Below are 18446 nucleotides of genomic sequence, written 5' to 3'. Positions count from 1 at the left end.
TAATTTGACGTAACTGTAATTAAAAATAATTAATAATAATTAAGCAAATATAAAGAATAAACCAATTAGAAGGGTGTGAGGATGAATCAACATGAGCATGAAAACAAAAAGTACAGATAACAGGCTAAAAAAACAAACAGACTTGAAAAACAGATTTGTGAATGGAATAACAAGAAGTTGGTTTAATGAATCAATCATTTCAGTAATTTAATCACTGACTGCAGTGAGACAGATGACTTAAATTATTACTATTGCTACAAAATTCCCAACTGATTTAATGAACCATTTTATGTACTATGGACCTTTAATTGTGTCCTGAATAAAGTCGTCATCATCATCATCATCAGCATCATTATTATTATAAAACGTATATGAATTAATTAATTGATTTCGCAAGTGTTTTATTATTAATATTTTATTATTATTGTTGTTGTTGTTGTTATTATTAAATGTATATGATTTCATTAATTGATTTTGCAAGTGTTTTATTATTATTATTATCTTATTTTGATTAAATTATTATTATTATTATTGTTGTTGTTATTATAAAACGTATATGATTAATTGATTGATTTTTCAAGTGTTTATTTTTATTATTATTATTATTATTATTATTTTATTATTATTTTATTTTTGTTACTATTATTATTATTTAGTTTATTTTATTATTGTTATTATTTTTTATTATTATTATTTAGTTTATTTTTGTTATTATTACTATTATTATTATTATCATTATTATTATCATTATTATTATTATTATTATTATTATTATTATTATTATAATAACCGGTATTATTAAATCAATCTGTGTCAAGTCTAGTAATTCCTTTTCCCTCCACAGGTCCGCTGGTGGCGGAAGTGCGCGTCATACATTCGCCAACCGTTATTGGAGAAACGAAGAAGACGGAGACCGGAAGTTACGCCAAATGTTGTCATGGCGTCTCACATGTAAAATCACCACCGAGCTGCAGAAACTGAATAAAACCTCTCGTTAGGCAGGTTTAACGGTACGTGTGTACTTGTTTTATATCATAGTTAAACACTGTGTCGTTAATAGAGATAGCGGACGATCACCCGATAATCTTATAACTGTTAAAAACAACCAAACTCCACTTTGTTGCAGCTATAACCTGCTATGCTAGCTGCATTTAGCCGGGATGTTTTGTCAAAACTAACACATTTGAATGTTGTTTTCTTCAGGATAAGTAAATAAGTTCATCTAAGTGGGTCTTCGACTTCCAGGACCAAAAACATGAGCACTCAAGTAAGCAACAATTTATAAAATAGTCTCTTATTTACACTAAACATGTCTTCACGTTGTTTGTTTTCCTGGAAAGCTCAAAGATTAACTGTCAGTCGTGTGTTTTGATTTCAGTACAGCATTCTCTTCAAGCAGGAACACGGTGAGTAAAATGATGGATAAACAGATCTCACTGTGTAACTATCACTAAGTTTAAAACCTTATACATTTCTAGTGATTTTGTTGTTGTATTTGCCAAAAAAAATGCAAAAAGTATCAAAAATATGGCTTGTCTAGTCTGCCTCTACAAAGCAAAGCCTAAGTGCAGTATCTAGGAAATCCCTAAAAATCAGAAATACTTTAATAATCCCAGGGGGAAATTATCTTTGTTGCAAACTCCAGCTATACAAACAACATCTTTAACAACAACAATATTATACAGATATCATATATTTGGAAAAACAGAAATATAAAGCTATATATATATATATATATATATATATATATACGTGTGTGTGTGTGTATATATATATATACGGTATATAGAATATTAAATTTACATGATTTTTGCACAATTTTGGGCCTGAAAGCATGGAGGTGTGGATTGTTTTGGATATAAATGATTAAATGACAAACTAGTGAACCATAATCCATCATCAATGTGCCAACTATTCATTTGTTGGAATGGGAAACAAACTTTAAAACCATTTTTTTGGCTTACATTTTTTCGTAGTTACTGCACTTAGGTTTTGTAGGGCAGTATTATGGGCAAAAAAAGCAGATGCACCTAAAAAACGCAAATATTGGCTGATAATTTTGGCCGGCTGATGTATCATTCTATCACTAGTATTAAACTGTCATCGTTTTGTTTCCTCTCAGCACACGACGATGCTATCTGGACAGCAGCGTGGGGTAAAAGTGAAGCGGATGGGTCAGAAACTATCGTCACCGGCTCTCTAGATGATATGGTGAAAGTCTGGAAATGGTGAGCGTTGTTGTTTTTTTTACTCTATTTTAAGACCACTTTGTTTTGACAGACTACACATTTATCTAGTGGATGTTATCATTTGGTCCAATATTGTATTTCTAACATTGATTATAAATACATCTAGATTTGTTCTCTCTGTGTTCACACACAAATATTTTAACAAATATACACATATAACAAAAATTGACAGTAGGACTGTAAAGAAAGCCGATTAAGCACAAAGAAACAATACAAACCAAATCTTTCTTTAAGGCTATATAAAAAAAGTAATAGATGGAGTGTAATCCCAGGTCCACTTCAAATTAACACTACTTTAAGCCCACATAGCAAATCCATAACTGAGCTCGACTGTTCTCCATTCTTTGAATTGTCGGGGTATTTTGTGGTTATTGATTATGATCATAGATGGAGACCGTTAAAGCACATTTGACTCCCCTCCTCAGTTTATGTCGTCTTTAGCAGCGCCTGCACTTTTATTGTGACATGATAAAAGATGTTTTCTGAGCAGATTGAGGTTCTAATTACACCAAAGTGACTTTAAACATTTGACTTTAAGAAGATATAGTATAAGTATAATATAATATATAACTATAAGTGCATCTGGAGCAATATTCCAGCTTTAATCGAGATCCTCAAAAGTAACATTTAAACAGCTCATGGTTATTGTAATAATAAGAGTCTGTGATGGTGATGTGATCGGGCGTAGGGCTGGACGATATGGCCCAAATCTTCTATCCTGATGTAGCTCATTTCATATTTCGATAACAATATATATCACGATAATACAGCATGTTCTCTGGTAATTCAATAAATAGTCTATATGAAATGCCTTTTTGTTTCGCTACTGTGTAAATATAATATATAACACATTAAGTTGTAATTGCATTAAGAACTTTAGTACAAAGTACAAACTCAAAGTAATTCTCATCAAATTTTCTGAACATTTTGCGTTGGTATGTGTTTGTTGTTTTTAATTTTGGTGACATAATTGTGTATCACAACATCAGGAAATAGGATTTTATCACAGTACGAGTCCATTGAAAGACGATAAACACTCATATCGAATTATCGCCCAGCCCCAATTGGGAGTCACACTCTTTAGGTTTTGTTTCTTCTCTTTTCTATCACCCAGTTTCTCAGAAGTCTTTGTTAAATTTGCTACTGAAATTAACTTTGACTTTGTGAAAATATAACTTCACATCAAGGTCGGACGGAGTCTGTCATTGAATTGCAGATGTTTCATTTTTTCTTATCGTCCGTATCGGCTTTAACATGTGACCGGATCGAATAACCTCACGCCGTCTCTGCAGGTGCGATGAGAAGCTGGAGCTGCAGTGGACTCTGGAGGGCCACCAGCTGGGTGTGGTGTCAGTAGACATCAGTCACAACGGAGCGATCGCCGCCTCCAGCTCCCTCGACGCTCACATCCGTCTCTGGGACCTGGAGTCTGGAAAACAGATCAAGTCCATGGACGCTGGACCGGGTACGACTGGGTCCGAGGACCACTGACATCTTTTCGTTGATTCATTGATTTCATTGATGCTTCTCTCAGCTCTATATCTGATGCTAATGTTTGAATTAAATACGTTTTTTATTTACATTTTATTTCACCTTCGTTTAACCAGAAAAACAATTGAATAATTGAGTTTAAAAGTCTCTTTTTTTATGAAATTAATATAATATTTTCTCTATGATTTTGAATCAGACAGCTTTTTGTCGTCTCTGTGATTTTTCTTCTTCTTAAACTTATCAAATTATTTATGGATTTATTAAACTGATGACCATCTGTAACATTGCCACTTATTGTAGTTAGCGTGCATCTTTGTCTGTGTAAGATAATCTGTCTAGAGTTCAAACAATAAGTCGATTAGTTGATGAATAGAAACATAATCTGCAACTGTTTTGATATTTTTTTAAGCAAAAACATGAAACATTTGATGGTTAAGTGTCTCATTTGTGATAATTTACTGCTGCTGTTTCTTATGTGACAGTAAACTGCATATCTCCAGTTTTTGGGAAGACATTCTTGCTTTAGGAAATGTGTCAAAATAAAAAAAAATTTGTTTGATTGATTTGAGAATAGTCACCAGAATAATTAATCTTGAAAGTATTAATTCGTTTCACCTCTATTGTACATTTTTTTTTTAGCTAGATTCCATTGTTACAGCTATTATTGATTATTTCTGAGATTTTCCAGTTGGGCTGGATAATATATCTTTATTATATCGATATTGTGATGTGACACTAGATTTCGTCTTAGATTTGAAATATCGCTATATTACATATGTGTTGTCTTTTCCTGGTGTCAAAGGCTGCACTACAGCACAAGTGGTGTCATTTTCTGAACTTACCAGACTATTCAAGCTGTTATATGATCTTCTTTTACCCACTCAGTCATTACATACACATTCCTCATGATTTAAAATCAAAAATATATGCTTTCTGAAAGCACTAATAGTCAACCCTACAATGCCCTACATTCCAGTAACTGATTTTCTTTTACAAACATAGATAATTCCTTTTACAGAGAAAGCCTGACGCCTGTAAGCAAACGCATTTTTAACATCCTGGCTCCTCGTACTTCTGATAAAAAAGGACCTGATTTGACTATGCGATTGTGGTCTTACTGTGTTCACTCTTTTGTTTTTTCTTTTTGTTTTACTGTCCAGCACTGGGATATAGTTTGTACAAAGGAAACTGTCACCCAGTTTAGCTTAAACACAAACCTGCAGGGGATGAACGCTGCTCGTCTGTTCTGCTGTGTAGCACAGCCAGCTTGTTTTTATGTTTTTACTCTCACCTTTCAGGAACCACACACCCAGAAATGTCTCTGTTGTTGTGTATCTTGAACCAAACCACTAATGTCATGTCACCTTCCATTAGTGACGCTCCATGTCACTCAGTGGTTGGTCTGGGTCAGTGGTTAAAGACCCCTTTCCCTCCCTCTTGGGACACACTGTATTTTGTTTTGTTTGGATTCTTCAGAAGTGAGTGTTGTAAATATAAAACCTTTGTTTTCTGTTTGTGTGTTTGCATTATAATATATAGTATTCATAATAGCTTTTAATGAATAGTCTTGTCAAGATTGAGTAAACAGAGCAGAATGTTTGGTCCCTTCTTCCCACAGAAGGTAACGCGTATAACAATGCTTTCAAACCCTTCCTTGAAAGATTCAGTTCGATGTGTTTAACCTTCCCTCTGTCTTTCCTGTCCCCTGTCTAGTTGATGCGTGGTCGGTCGCCTTCTCCCCAGACTCTAAATACATCGCCACAGGAAGCCATCTTGGCAAGGTCAACATCTTCGGTGTGGAAAGCGGCAAGAAGGAATATTCCCTGGACACTCGAGGAAAATTCATCCTGAGCATAGCTTACGTAAGGAACCATAAATTGTCCTTCTGGTTGGTCCGGTGGAGACCTCGCTGTCTTGTCTTTACAGTTGCGTATCTTGATTTGTGTTTTCCCTTCTTTGAACTCTTCACCCTTTGTCTCCAGGTACAAAGGTTGTTCTTTAAAGACGTTTAGAACTAGCTATAGCTCATACACCTCTACGTTGGTAACATGTCTTTATAATAAATAACGTCAGTGGTTTGATTCTGTTTTGCCGCTCAGAGCCCTGATGGAAAATATTTGGCCAGTGGGGCCATCGATGGAATCATCAACATCTTTGACATCGCCACTGGAAAGCTGCTCCACACACTGGAAGGTGGGTTTAAATATTAATATTCATTATTTAGGTGATAAATTATGGATGTAGTGCTGCAACTAGTGATTCTACACATTTTTGGATTAATGGATTTGTCTATTACATGTCAGAAAATAATGAAAAATTCCCACCACACATAATTTAGATGTCACGTTGACTTCATCAAATGAAGATCTCAGTGAGGAAGCTTACTGAGTGACCTTTTTCCTCTCTCTTCAGGTCACGCCATGCCCATCAGGTCGCTCACTTTCTCCCCCGACTCCCAGCTCTTGGTCACAGCCTCCGACGACGGCTACATCAAAATATATGACGTGTGAGTTCAGCCGGCAGCTCGTGGATGCTCCTGATGATCTGTTTTGGTTCTTTTGATATGAAAGAACTGCGTTATGGGCCATAGATGCTCCTGCATGGCACGTCCTAGAAAACACGGAAATGTGAACACTAGTTTTACAGTCAGGGAAACACCTGGAAATTGATTAAAAGGACCAAATATCCTCGAAATAATCTATGTTTTCCTGGAAAATTTGAATTATATTTGAGCCCTTCACTCGCCTTTGTAAACTTGGGTGTATATTGAGTTTGAACGCAAATTGTATTGCATCATAGGACAGTTTGGGAGCAAGTGCTGTCCTGTACTTTCAAGAAAAACTGGAAAATTATTTTCTAAAACGAGCAGGAACCCTGGTGATACATGGTTAAAAATAAAATATAAACACAAAACAAAGAAGGAAAAGGGTTCATCCTTGTTACAGATGTGACAAATTAGAAACGCATGAATAAAAAGTATAGAAAGGAAAAATAGAAAGAAGCATTTGTTCGCTCTAATAAAAGTGAAGCTTCTGTTTTACAGGCAACACGCCAACCTGGCCGGCACACTGAGCGGACACGGATCCTGGGTCCTGAATGTCGCCTTCTCTCCTGATAACACACACTTTGTCTCCAGGTAAAATGAAAACACCACACACTCAAAACAGCTTCATAGGAAATAGTTTTCTGTGATGATGCATTAAAGCTGCATTTCTGCAACATAACATTTTCTGATAATTATTTTCTAGACTGATTTGTCTATAAAAGGTCAGAAAATGGTGAAAAATGGGCATCCTTGAGTCCAAGTTAATGTCTTTAAATGTCTTGTTTTTTCCAAAACCCAAAGATATTCAATTTAATATGATATGAAACAGAGAGGACTGAAAATCTCCATATTTCAGGGGCTAAAAACAGCGTTTTCTGCCATTTTTGCATGAAAGTACGTGAGCAATTGATCAATTGTAAAAATATTTGGTGGTAATCGTTGCAGCTCTACCCAAAGCAAGTGTTGATAGACCTGAAACAGACTGTGTGATTGTAAATGCATTCAAATATAATAGCCAGTGGTTGTGTCTGCCCTTGACTGTTACTGTTATTTTAGCAGACGTGTTTTCCTCTCATCCGCTTTCCCATGCCTTCACTCCTGTCGCGTGAAACCGTCGTCAGCTGAAGCTGTTTTTCAGACAAAGTTTCCAGCTCATAGTGCCAAGATAAACTGAGCAGGTCGGCCAGACAACGCAGAGCGTGATTTTAAGATGAACTGTTAAAAACACGTCCTCTCTCTCTCTCTCTCTCTCCCCCCTCTGCTTCTCTCAGCTCGTCTGACAAGAGCGTGAAGGTTTGGGACGCCAGCTCCAGAGCGTGTATCAACACTTTCTTCGACCATCAAGACCAGGTGACAAAGATAACCCTGTATCTCCTCACTGAAGTGTGTTTAATCCGATTCAAAGTGAGAAAATCCATCAGCCGGAGGTGCTGATGTGTTTTGGGGGGGGGATCAATATGGCCAATGTCATGGAGTGGCCCCTCACATGACCCTTCTCTGACGCTTCAGCCCGGGCTAAACCAATAAACGGGGCTGTCATTAGATCCCTGGTTGCAGGCGCCTGTGGGGAGGTTGATCTGTTATCCAACAAAGCCTCTAAATGAAACATCACGGCTCCTCAGAGAGGAGTTCAGTCATCATGAAATGACGGCAAAATAATATCTAACCGGGAAAATTTTTAGCCAATTAATTGTTCAGCTATACTTTGTTCTTCTATTTAGAGCATGTTCAGCCCTTGTTTGCTCAGGTTTCTGCACTGATTTGTTTCTGGTCAAATTGCATTTTCGAGGTATTTGTGACCGCTCCAGTTCTACCTGTGTAGTTTGTGCAGGTGTAACTGTCCATGGGGATAGTTAGATATTATTCAGGTTTTAGAAGCTTATTTTGCACATACAGGGCATTCAGAATAGGTTGAGAAGTTCAGCCATCGGTGAGGAACTCGGAGTAGAGCTGTTGCTCCTTTGTGTTGAAAGGAGCCAGTTGAGGTCATTCAGGCATCTAGTAAGGATGAATCCTGGGCGCCTCCCTAGGGAGGTGCTCCAGGCACGTCCAGCTGGGAGGAGGCCTCGGGGAAGACCCAGGACCAGGTGGAGAGATTATATCTCCACACTGGCCTGGGAACGCCTTCAGATCCCCCAATTAGAGCTGGTTAATGTGGCCCGGGAAAGGGAAGTTTGGGGTCCCGTGCTAAAGCTGCTGCCCCCCCAACCCGACCCCAGATAAGCGGTTGAAGATGAGATGAGGGCATTCAGAATATGCGTCTCAGTTTTTTTATGTTTACCTGTCGTCTTCAGGTGTGGAGTGTAAAATACAACAGCACCGGCTCAAAGATCATCTCAGCTGGAGACGACAGAGCGATCCACATCTACGACTGCCCCATGTGATGAGGACGTCCTGTTCAGGGTCTACAGAGCTGTTCGCTAATGTCGTGCAGTCGAAGTTGGTAATCAGGGGAGGGAGGGAAGTTGTAAATGTAAAGGTTTTTTTTTTTTTGCACTGGCCCACTGTGGTCAAATAAAAGGGTTGCTTTTCTACTTTGGTTTCTACTATATTATTTGACAAGCAGTTATTTTGCACTAAGCATTTGTTTTTATAGCAAGTCATTGTAAATTGAGTATCTGGAGGTTTCAGATAAAATAAGCAATTTGGTATGGAGCACTGAAGCAGACAAAAGGCAGTAAAAAGATGAGTCAAATAAGTATAAAAATAGTTTATACTATTCCTTTAATCTCCACTTAGTTGAGAAAGTCAATTAAAACTTCTTATTTATCTTTCATTCACTCATTTTCTGTTTCCATCCTCCTAAGTTTTCCTTCTTTTTGGTCTCAGTGCACGTGTAATAATACATATATTAAGTTAAATGTCTTAAATACCAAACTTTTGTAAATTTGTGGCTGCATCATTTGGAGACATCACTGTTGGGAAGTGGTAAACAGAACATTGTGACAAAGACAGTGCAGAAATGAAAGTTTGTAGTAAAAGTAGATGAAGTATGATGTAGTGCGCCCTCGAGTGGCTCAGCAGGTTTACTGCAGCCTCATATAAACACTGTTGCACCCGGTACTGTAGGTATGTAGGTACTGTAGGTAGGTACTGCATCTTTATGAAGCACAAATCATTAACTGTTGCAGTGATTCAAGATTTTTTTATTACTATTCATCACCCATCTTTACATCAACAATTCTTTAATGTGACACACACAGCACATAGTTGGTAAATACATTTGTAGCACTTCCTCCGTACAGGCAAAGGTCCATGAAATGTGCTTTTCAGAGATTAATCACTTCAGAAACTGGGGTCCATCTTTGCAAAACATTTTTATAAAAGAGTGTCAAACCTCACTGAGATGTGATTTTTCTGGCAGTAATAGTCGTTTTTAATCACGGCCTTGTTGATGCAACTCACACTCGTTTAGTAACCGGTGAAATCTGAAGGCAACGTTGGAGTTTTGATGTGTCTGGTTGCGTGATGCTGCTGCCTTTCCTCTCCCTCTTTGTTAGCTTGAACCAAACAGAATGGCCCAAAGTCTCAGTTGCAGATTTGTGCAGTCTAAATGATGTACAGAACTAACAGTACAAGCGTCCCATGTGGAAAATTCCCTCCACTTGCATTTGGTTTAAGGCCTGCAATGTTACATTTACACCTTCTGCTACATTTCTTTCTTCTCTTTTCTCATTTTCTCTGTCAAGCTCAACTTTGTTACAGTCCATTTACACAGACGAGGACAAAAAGAAGCAGAAGCACCCGTCTGATCAACTTATCTATACGTACAATTCTTTATATTACACGTGCAGCACTGACCTCACAGATTGCTGGTAAATTAATCATTTGACACATATACATTACAGAGAGGCTTTAGGTCAAACTACAGACTCAGAAAGACCTCGAGATATATATTCATTTGGAAGTATAGCGTAATTTTCACACTTTAAAGATGATTTCTTATGTACAATTTCACAACATTGCTTGCTATAATTATTACAAGTTGTATCTTCTCTTTATTTAGGCCTAAAAAAAGGTGAGATTCTTGATGGATGTGTCAAATCTGCACAAAATGTTTTCACTGGAATGCACGCAGACAGATTTTCTGCACTTCAAACACTCAAAGGGACAAAGGGAGGCATTTGTTACTCAAGATTTTGGCACATTGAAAACTCATTCGCCTGGCCCTCGTCACAAATTCTCTTGAAATACATTTTGATTTACTGCAACGAAAACCAGCTGGATTGTGAACTCAAATAGTGTATCACATCACGCCGAGGTGCCGTCGATGTGATACACGATAAAACAAAACAAAAACCCATAATGTAGCATAAGAAAAAACGCTGGTGTTATCATTTCATATTGTTAAAATACACAGTAGGAGGCATCTATCATAAAGAGATTTGAGATAGTGTATTATATATAGAAGCGACTTTCCTCAGTCATCAAACTCATAGAAGATTTGTCATGGTTTTTTTTTTCCAGACAGGAAATTTAGTTTAGTCAAAATGCCGAACATTGTTTTCACACCAATCTTCACATTTTAAAGTAACAGTTGAGCAAAAAAGGCCAGTAGACATGAGTCCGACAAACAGAAAAAGACAAGTTCTGAATGTGCCTAAAGAGGAACAGCACCACTTGCACTCTGCTGCATCTTACCTGCGATAAAACAACACAGATCTAAAAAGGTGTATGGAAGCAGCCAAACAGGTGAGCAGTTATCCCCAGGCAGACTGTGTCGTTATCTCCTGTGTGAAAAAAAAGTTCCTGCCCGACTGTGTGGAGGAGAAGCCTGGTGCGAGGTCGTCGTGGTTCCCTCTGGCCTTTCACCAGTGTCTGGACTCCACAAGCTCAGCTCGCAGGCTCAGTCTCTTCAGAGTCTCGTATCCGACCACGATGAGCACCGACGTGGGCATGGAGGAAATGATGCGGGCCGACAGCCCCTTGGTCATCGCCCAGACACCCTCCTCCGCATGCAGCTGCTTGAACGTCTCGATGACGGACGATCGTCCCTCCACCTTTAACAGAAGAGTGGTAAGTCATCTCTTATTTGCAGAACAATTTTTTTTTGACGTCTGGATTTCAGACCTTTGAAACAAAATCTCACCAAAAAGTCAAACTGAGGGAGATTGTGTCGTACTGTCAAAAGCCCCAGAACGGCTACTAAATGGACCTTTATGGTAAGATTGTCTTAACGGCTGTTTTTAAAGTTAAATAATCAACTTTCAAGCTCAACTCTTAAGGCAACATGGTGAAAAGGTCTTTACAGAGCAAAGTAAACATAACTTTTAACATCTACAATTCCTTAAGAAGAGGGCAAACTGCATCTGCTGAGGAAGATCGTGTTATACAGTCAAAAGCCCCAGAACAGCTACTAAATGGACTTTGTGGTGAAATGGTTTTTGTCAACTATTTTTATGGTGTTTAGTTTGACTTCAGGACTTTTGTGGCATGCAGCCAGATGCCATTCAATGTCTAGTTTAACTTTTCTCAATTAAAACGTAAAAACCATAGTTATTGCAGCGAGCCGCACTTCACTGCTGCTTGGTGTGTTTTTGGAGTTGTCCAGCAAAGTTCTGCTATATGGGCTCTTTGTATATCTTTGTGTATAAGCACTGGAGGAAATGATGCGTATTTACAGGAGCAAACTAAACCAATAATACAATGGAACAGGTTGAGAAACTACTGAGTAAAAATAGCGACAAGAGGAAGTGTAGCAACAGAGAAAAGAAGCTGACTTCAGCTGGATTTTGGTGTTGAGCAATCACTGCATCAGGGATTCTGTACATTTTTGGATAAAGAGACTGATGTTCTCACACCAACCAAGTGTTGGCTGTAGGGCTGCAGCTATCGAATCTTTTTGAAATTGAGGATTCTATCGATTATCCCATCGATTAATCGGATTTAAAAAAATAATTAGAATTTTACATAAATCTGTATTATAATTTGCGTTGTTTTGCAAAAAAAAAATTATGTCTGGGGTAGGCCTATTTGGTGTGGTAATCTAACAGAGGTGTGTTTGAGTGTGCCTTTGTGTGTGAGGGAGGGAGGGAGAGAGAGACACGAGATGTGTGTGTGTGTGTTGAAGGCAATACACTTGCAATTTACAGTTTACTATATACACAGTTCAAAGTGGTGCATAAAACTCAACGTGACGCACGTGTTTACTCAAACAGGTTTCAAAGACAAATAGATTTAGAAAATAAATTAGAATAACTAGCTTAACAGTAACAATGAAGACTAATCAGGTAGGTAACTTTATGTTTAACATTCATGAAGGACAGCTAACGTTTTCCTGTTTGTTCGTCACTAGGGCAACAAAAAACAACTGAAGAGATCCTGCCTCAAAGAGCACCAAATGTCAAAAGTATTTTCCGAATAATCCTGGTATGACACACTCCAATCTGCTTAGTGCCTGTAAATAAAAGTTAAATTTCCACTTTGGTGCGGTGCACAGTGGTGGTTGGCGTTTACCTGCACTCTTGCTCGAACAACATCCATGGGGTTGGTGATGGTGGAGGCGGTTGCCGCTGCCATTGGTCCTGCCAAAGCCTGCAGAAACAGGTGGGGGCACTCACTTGGTGCCAACACGGACAGCTGCTCTGAGAACGCAAAGGATAAAAGAACAGTGTAAGGCCAATATATATTTGTGTTTTCAGTCACCGTCGCATGCATGGAGCAGTTCAACCACAGCAGGGCGCTGACTCACCTGCATAAAAATGATAAAAAGGCCACCACAGTGCACTGTTTGGGATGTACGTGAGGAGTGATGCAATGTAGCCCCTGTAAAATCCTCTGAAGCCATCGGCTGCAAATATCTGTACCGTGATGTCACGGGTCTGCCCGAAAGTCAGTCTGCGCTTAGTTGTTGCGAGCATCATTTTCGGTTTGGCCTTGAAGCGAGTCAGGTGCTCCCCTTGTCCTTGCATCATCAGGTGCTGAGACACCACGTCTATGGGCACAGTGATGGTCTGGGCCACCAGGGACGCTGCCCCACCTGCCACCACTGACTTCACCGTGTTACTGGGCGAGTACTCGGACACGTACTTGCGCACCAGTTCATAAGTGGTGATATAAGCCTGTCCTGAGATCAGGGTGAACGTATTGACCATAAAGCCACGGTAGAGGCCCCGGGCACCCTCCGCTCGCAGGATCTTGCAGAAAGCATCAAAGGTGCCGGAGTAGAGGGCCTTCCCCTTCTGAACCTGGAGGCGAGTTCGGATGAGGCTGGCCGGATAGACGGTGGCTCTGGTGGTCAAGGTCATGAACACACCCAGGGAGTAGAACTTCCTCTTGTCGAGGTCCTCCCATTCGATAATCTGGATCGCACCCTTCTGATGCATGGTGCCGGCTAGGGCGGCGCTGCAACCCTAAAGCCACGTATCTGCAGTCATCAGCCCTCTGACTGCCATCACACCTGTAAGCAAGAACATGCGGAGTGAGTAAAGGTCTGGAATCAGATGGAAGAATCTGCTGAGTCACTCAAAAATTCATCGATTCAGAATCTCCCCCCCCCCCCCCCAGTTACAGCTGGTTAATGTGGCCCGAGACAGGGAAGTTTGGGGTCCTCTGCTAAAGCTGCCACCCCGCGAGCAGACCCCGGATAAGCGGTTGAAGATGAGATGAGATCCTACACCTTTTCCAAAGTCAAATTCAAGCCCTTTTTTAAAGATTTCAAGGTGCATTTTTATGCTTTTCCAACCCCTTACAGCTGTGGTTAACTACAAATGTGTATAAAGTACATTACTAAGTATTCAGTATACCTAATATTGCACTTATTCAGCACATTAAATTAGATGGTATGGTCCCATAAACAACCAACATCTTCTTACAAAAGTCCGACAAAGGAAAACTAACTCGACTAAAGGATCAACAGAAATATAGTCATGAACTATTTTGATAATCTGTTGATCATCAGAAGTCATTTTTCATGCAAAAATGTCAGAAAAATGTAGTTTTTCAATCTCTGAAATATGGAATATCACATAACATAAAGCAGTGAAGCATCGAGCAGCTCCAAGCACTTTTCAAACCTTGAAAACACCACACTAGAGTCTGAGCGTTTAGGGATTTCCAGCACCCGTATGAACCCTATGTATTTGTATTGTATATCTTGCAGCTTTGTTACAACATTTAAAAATAGGTACAAGCCCAAACCTGATATACCTGACTGACCTGAAAAGCTCCTCATGTTATCAGCGAAACATATCAAACAAGGGTTTCATACCTCAGGCGGTATCCTTCTCTGGATATCTAAGGACATGTTGTGTTGCACCATCTAAAGTTACAGTCATGCTTTATATTCTTTTAAATATGCATTTGCTTTTATAAATGAGTAGCATATCTGCACGGCACAGGCATCTGCATACGGTCGGCACCTTAGCAGTAGCCTGTTTTTGAATTCAAGATTCAAGATTCAAGAAGCTTTATTTACCCCGAGGGGAAATTATTGTGCAACTGTTTCAATACAAAGACGGGAAAGGATCAGAGTGAGAATATGCTAACATAAATCATATCAAAATAAAGCTAACATTAAATAAATCAAACAATAACTAAGTGTGACAGAGTGCAACAGACGTGGTTAAACGTAGGTTTATACAATATACAACAATACGCAGCGTGCAGTTTAGCAGCATGTTGAAATAAGATAAGTACAAACTAAATAAGTGATAACAGCAATAAGTGATAACGGTGTTAAAGTGTAGCAATGAGATGGATGAGGATGAGGATTAGCATAGTGCATGCGATGTTTTGGTGTTTTTGCCTGTCGGAGATGCTTTTTTTGTTTGTTTTGATGTTTTGTCTTTGTTTTCCGTTGCAGCAACCTTGCCCTTGTCCAACACAGATTTCCCCCGGGTGAGACAAATAAAGAAACCTTGAACCTTGTTACACCACCTACAGTTACATTCATGCTGTATATATATTTAAATATACAATTCCTTTAACATGTATGCTTTTATAATTGAGTAGCACAGGTATCTGCATGTGGTGGATACCCTGCTAGTAGCCTGTGTATGGATGAGCAGTGTGTGTTTGGTGTTTTTGCCTGTGTTTTTACTGTCTCGGATGTTTTTTGTTCTGATGTGTTGTCTTTGTTTTTTAATGTTTCCATGCAGCAACTTGCCCTTGTCCCACACAGACAGATAAAGAAACATTGTTACACCACCTACAGTTACATACATGCTCTATATAAATTTAAATATACAATTCCTGTAATATGTCTGCTTTTATAATTGAGTAGCACAGGTATCTGCATGTGGTGGATACCTTGGCAGTGGCCTGTGTATGGATGAGCAGTGTGTATGCGATGTTTTGGGGTATTTGCCTGAGGTTTTACTGTCTCAGATGTTTTTTGTTCTGATGTTTTATCTTTGTTTTTGAATGTGTTCATGCAGAAACTTGCCCTTGTCCCACACAGACAGATAAAGAAACCTTGTACCTTGAACCTTGAGAGGACAGGACAAAGTTAGACCAACGTTAGATTGATAATGCCCTACTTCTGTGCAGCTGGTTATAAAAACAGTGAAGGTAGCAAGATCGTGTAAAAAAAACCCATTTGCCCTTATCTACATCTTTAACTACACGTTAGTAACCACTCACTGTTGTCATGTGGAAGTCTAATCTGATACGTTTTTGTTGTTGAGGAAGAAAAAAGGGGGAAGCACGTGCAATGTCACACAGTGTCCTCTCGCTGTACGTTAGCTAACCGAGCTAACAACAGGAAATACATACTTAAATACGTGAATAAAGCGTCCAAACTTACCTGTTAAAGGGTCATGCAGCTCGGCTTCACCTCCGCCTCCACGGTAAATGTTCCGACACGGTACTGCTTTGTTGTTAGACTCTCGGGGCCTGCTGCTGTGCTACGAGGCGGCTCATAACACCCGTCCATTACTGCTGTGAGCCAACACAGTCAAAGGTCACAGGTCATAGCGTGTGTGTCACGGCTGCGTGTTGTTACTGAACTTACAAACTTATTTTCCCTCTAGATTGAAATAAAAAGACGTAGAAAATAGTCACCTCGGCCTAGTGATACTCCCTAACGGTTGTTTGTTTAGCATTAGCAAGTGTTAGCGGTTTGTTTAACGTTAACGTAACATGATGACGCATTCAGGGTCCCGGAGCGAACGTAGGAATCCCAAACTTCCAATGGACCGAGGCTAATGGAGGGAGGCTTGGACAAAAAGAACGTCTGCGCTTCAGAGTACGGCGCATGCGCAATGGGACTAGCGCTGCACTGTTGTGGTTAGAGCACTGGTACTTGAAGGAATCTGCAAAATAAAAAAGGAAACATTAATAAAAATTAATAAAATTATGGATCATCGGATATGGATTTTTTTTCATCAGCCGTAGCCAATGACTGATAAGGACTGCCGATATGTGGAGCCGATATTTGGAGCTGATAATGCTTTTGTTCCTTCAATTTACATCATAAACATGACACTATTATGATAACAAATGAAACAAACTAAATTCTAAAAATAAAGGAACATTTGGGGCGACCAGTGGAACAGTGGTTAGAGCAGTCGCCCCATGTAAAGAGGCTGAAAGTCCAGGGGTTCGACACCGACCTGCGGCACGTTGCTGCATGTCTCCCCCTCTCTCTCTCTCACCCCATTTCCTGTCTGTCCTTTATAATAAAAGGCTTGAAAAATTGGCCAAAAAAATAATATTTTTTAAAAAGGGCGTCTCCAGTAACACGCAGCTGCATGTGGACGCAGCAGCACGCATCGGTCGATACCAACACACGGAAAAACGCAAATATCGGCCGATAGCATCGCCCGGCCGATGTATAGAATAGCCTTTATTGTCATAGCATTTGCATACAACGAAATTGGAGTGCTACTCCCCCTTGGTACATTTTTAGAAAAATAATATATAATAAAACAATAAGCAAAGTATAATATAAGCAATAAACACACAATATAGTATAAACAATAGAATAATGTGAACGGTATAAACAGATGGGGAACAGTATAAACTGTTAAAATGTATCGGTCTATCACTAAAGAAAATAGTTAAACTTTTACGATCCATGGAATGTATTTTAAAATAAGTTTAGCATTTCCTGTCATATTTTTGTTTCTGAAAAGTTTGCCGCAATTTAACAAAAATGTCCCGCCCCTTTGCAACCCCAGCTGTGACAGGTTACCTACAGTGTCTCAACCACACTTTAAGAAGGCAAGGTAACCGGAAGGTGGGAAATCAATGACAGCGCTTGGTCAGTCATGTAATTAAAGCTGAATTACAAGCTAAAATTGTGATGGCAGGATAGTAAACAGAGGTAAAATGATGTGTTTGAAAACACTGACATGTCAGTTCTGATGTTCCTACAGCGTGTCTGTGGATGAAGACAGTCAACAATAAATGATCTTCTGATTAGGAATAAACCTTCCTGTCTGTAGCTGGATAGTGTCGGTCTACGCTGCTGTATTTGAACATTGGTCTTAGTGGTGGGACTTCAGAGAGCCTGATATTAACTGAGGTGGTACAACGTTTGAGAACCACTGGCACTAGAAACAAAGTGATGGTTTGCGCTCAGGTGGTCTTTGGGCTGTTTCTTTCTTTTATTTTTACTTTTTAAAATCTAAGAACAGTAACAGAATCAGTGCTATTACAAATCAAGTATGATTACTTTCCCGAACAAGGTAACAACTCTAACATACCTTTAATTGTTCTGATACTGCGCATGTGTCATACCCCAAAGCTCAGACGTTTTTTTTGTGTCCCATCCTTTTTCCATTAGCCTGGCAATGAACCAACAACTCTAGTTTTTGCTCAGATCATTTATTTAAGTAAAGTAGGAACCACAATATAATAATACTCATTTACAAGTAAAAGTTATGCATTTAAAATCTTAGTTAAGCAAATAAAAAAAATAAAAAAAAAATACTAGCTGTCGCGTCGGTCTCATTATGTTGTTATTTTTGCTGATGCATTAATATGTAAGCAGCATTTTACTGGTTTGAGAGAACACATTTTCACTTACTGTTAAGAAAATATTTTATAAATTGATTATAGGTTTATAATTGATAAGAGGATCCTTTATTTGTCCCACAGTGGGGACATGTTCAGTGTTACTAAGCATCATTAAAAAGAAAAACAAGAGATATGTATGTAAACAGTCAGAGCTAAAAGTAAAATTTAAGTCAACAAGTACATAAAGCAAACACAATACA

The 18446-nt window shown here is 39.0% G+C and overlaps 2 protein-coding genes across 3 annotated transcripts; one reads left to right on the top strand and one right to left on the bottom strand.

The window, feature by feature from the left end:
- The first annotated feature begins 917 nt into the window (after nucleotides 1-917).
- skic8 (SKI8 subunit of superkiller complex) lies at nucleotides 918-8819 on the top strand. Of its 2 annotated transcripts, none has more exons than XM_083917207.1 (11): nucleotides 918-1014; nucleotides 1218-1267; nucleotides 1379-1406; nucleotides 2123-2228; nucleotides 3542-3714; nucleotides 5454-5602; nucleotides 5840-5933; nucleotides 6153-6246; nucleotides 6784-6876; nucleotides 7557-7635; nucleotides 8580-8819. In XM_083917207.1, the coding sequence occupies exons 2-11, from the start codon at nucleotides 1256-1258 to the stop codon at nucleotides 8667-8669; spliced, it is 918 nt and encodes a 305-aa protein (XP_083773333.1). In that variant the 5' UTR covers nucleotides 918-1014; nucleotides 1218-1255; the 3' UTR covers nucleotides 8670-8819. The 2 variants fall into 2 exon arrangements, with proteins under 2 accessions (XP_083773333.1, XP_083773334.1); XM_083917208.1 differs by having other exon boundaries at nucleotides 927-1010; nucleotides 1204-1267.
- Nucleotides 8820-9452: 633 nt separating this feature from the next.
- On the bottom strand, nucleotides 9453-16252 carry slc25a44a (solute carrier family 25 member 44a). The gene is made up of 4 exons (XM_083915980.1): nucleotides 16031-16252; nucleotides 12977-13684; nucleotides 12742-12869; nucleotides 9453-11285 (listed from the first exon to the last, which is right to left on the bottom strand). Exons 2-4 carry the CDS (start codon nucleotides 13608-13610, stop codon nucleotides 11094-11096), a joined length of 954 nt encoding a protein of 317 aa, XP_083772106.1. The 5' UTR covers nucleotides 13611-13684; nucleotides 16031-16252; the 3' UTR covers nucleotides 9453-11093.
- Between the last annotated feature and the right edge of the window lie 2194 nt (nucleotides 16253-18446).

The sequence above is a fragment of the Echiichthys vipera genome (assembly GCF_963691815.1).
Source record: "Echiichthys vipera genome assembly, chromosome: 7".
Classification (NCBI taxonomy): domain Eukaryota; kingdom Metazoa; phylum Chordata; class Actinopteri; order Perciformes; family Trachinidae; genus Echiichthys; species Echiichthys vipera.
The sequence above is the reverse complement of the archived record's forward strand: the minus strand, read 5'-3'. Positions and strand labels throughout refer to the sequence as shown.

Coding starts and splice junctions, on each gene's coding strand:
- skic8 (XM_083917207.1), top strand. Junction 1,407..2,122: donor TCTCTTCAAGCAGGAACACG/GTGAGTAAAATG, acceptor GTTTCCTCTCAG/CACACGACGATGCTATCTGG. Junction 3,715..5,453: donor GTCCATGGACGCTGGACCGG/GTACGACTGGGT, acceptor TCCCCTGTCTAG/TTGATGCGTGGTCGGTCGCC.
- slc25a44a (XM_083915980.1), bottom strand. CDS start 13,610: ATGCATCAGAAGGGTGCGATCCAGATTATCGAATGGGAGGACCTCGAC. Junction 12,870..12,976: donor TTTTTATCATTTTTATGCAG/GTGAGTCAGCGC, acceptor TTGCGTTCTCAG/AGCAGCTGTCCGTGTTGGCA. Junction 11,286..12,741: donor TTGTTCGAGCAAGAGTGCAG/GTAAACGCCAAC, acceptor CTTCTGTTAAAG/GTGGAGGGACGATCGTCCGT.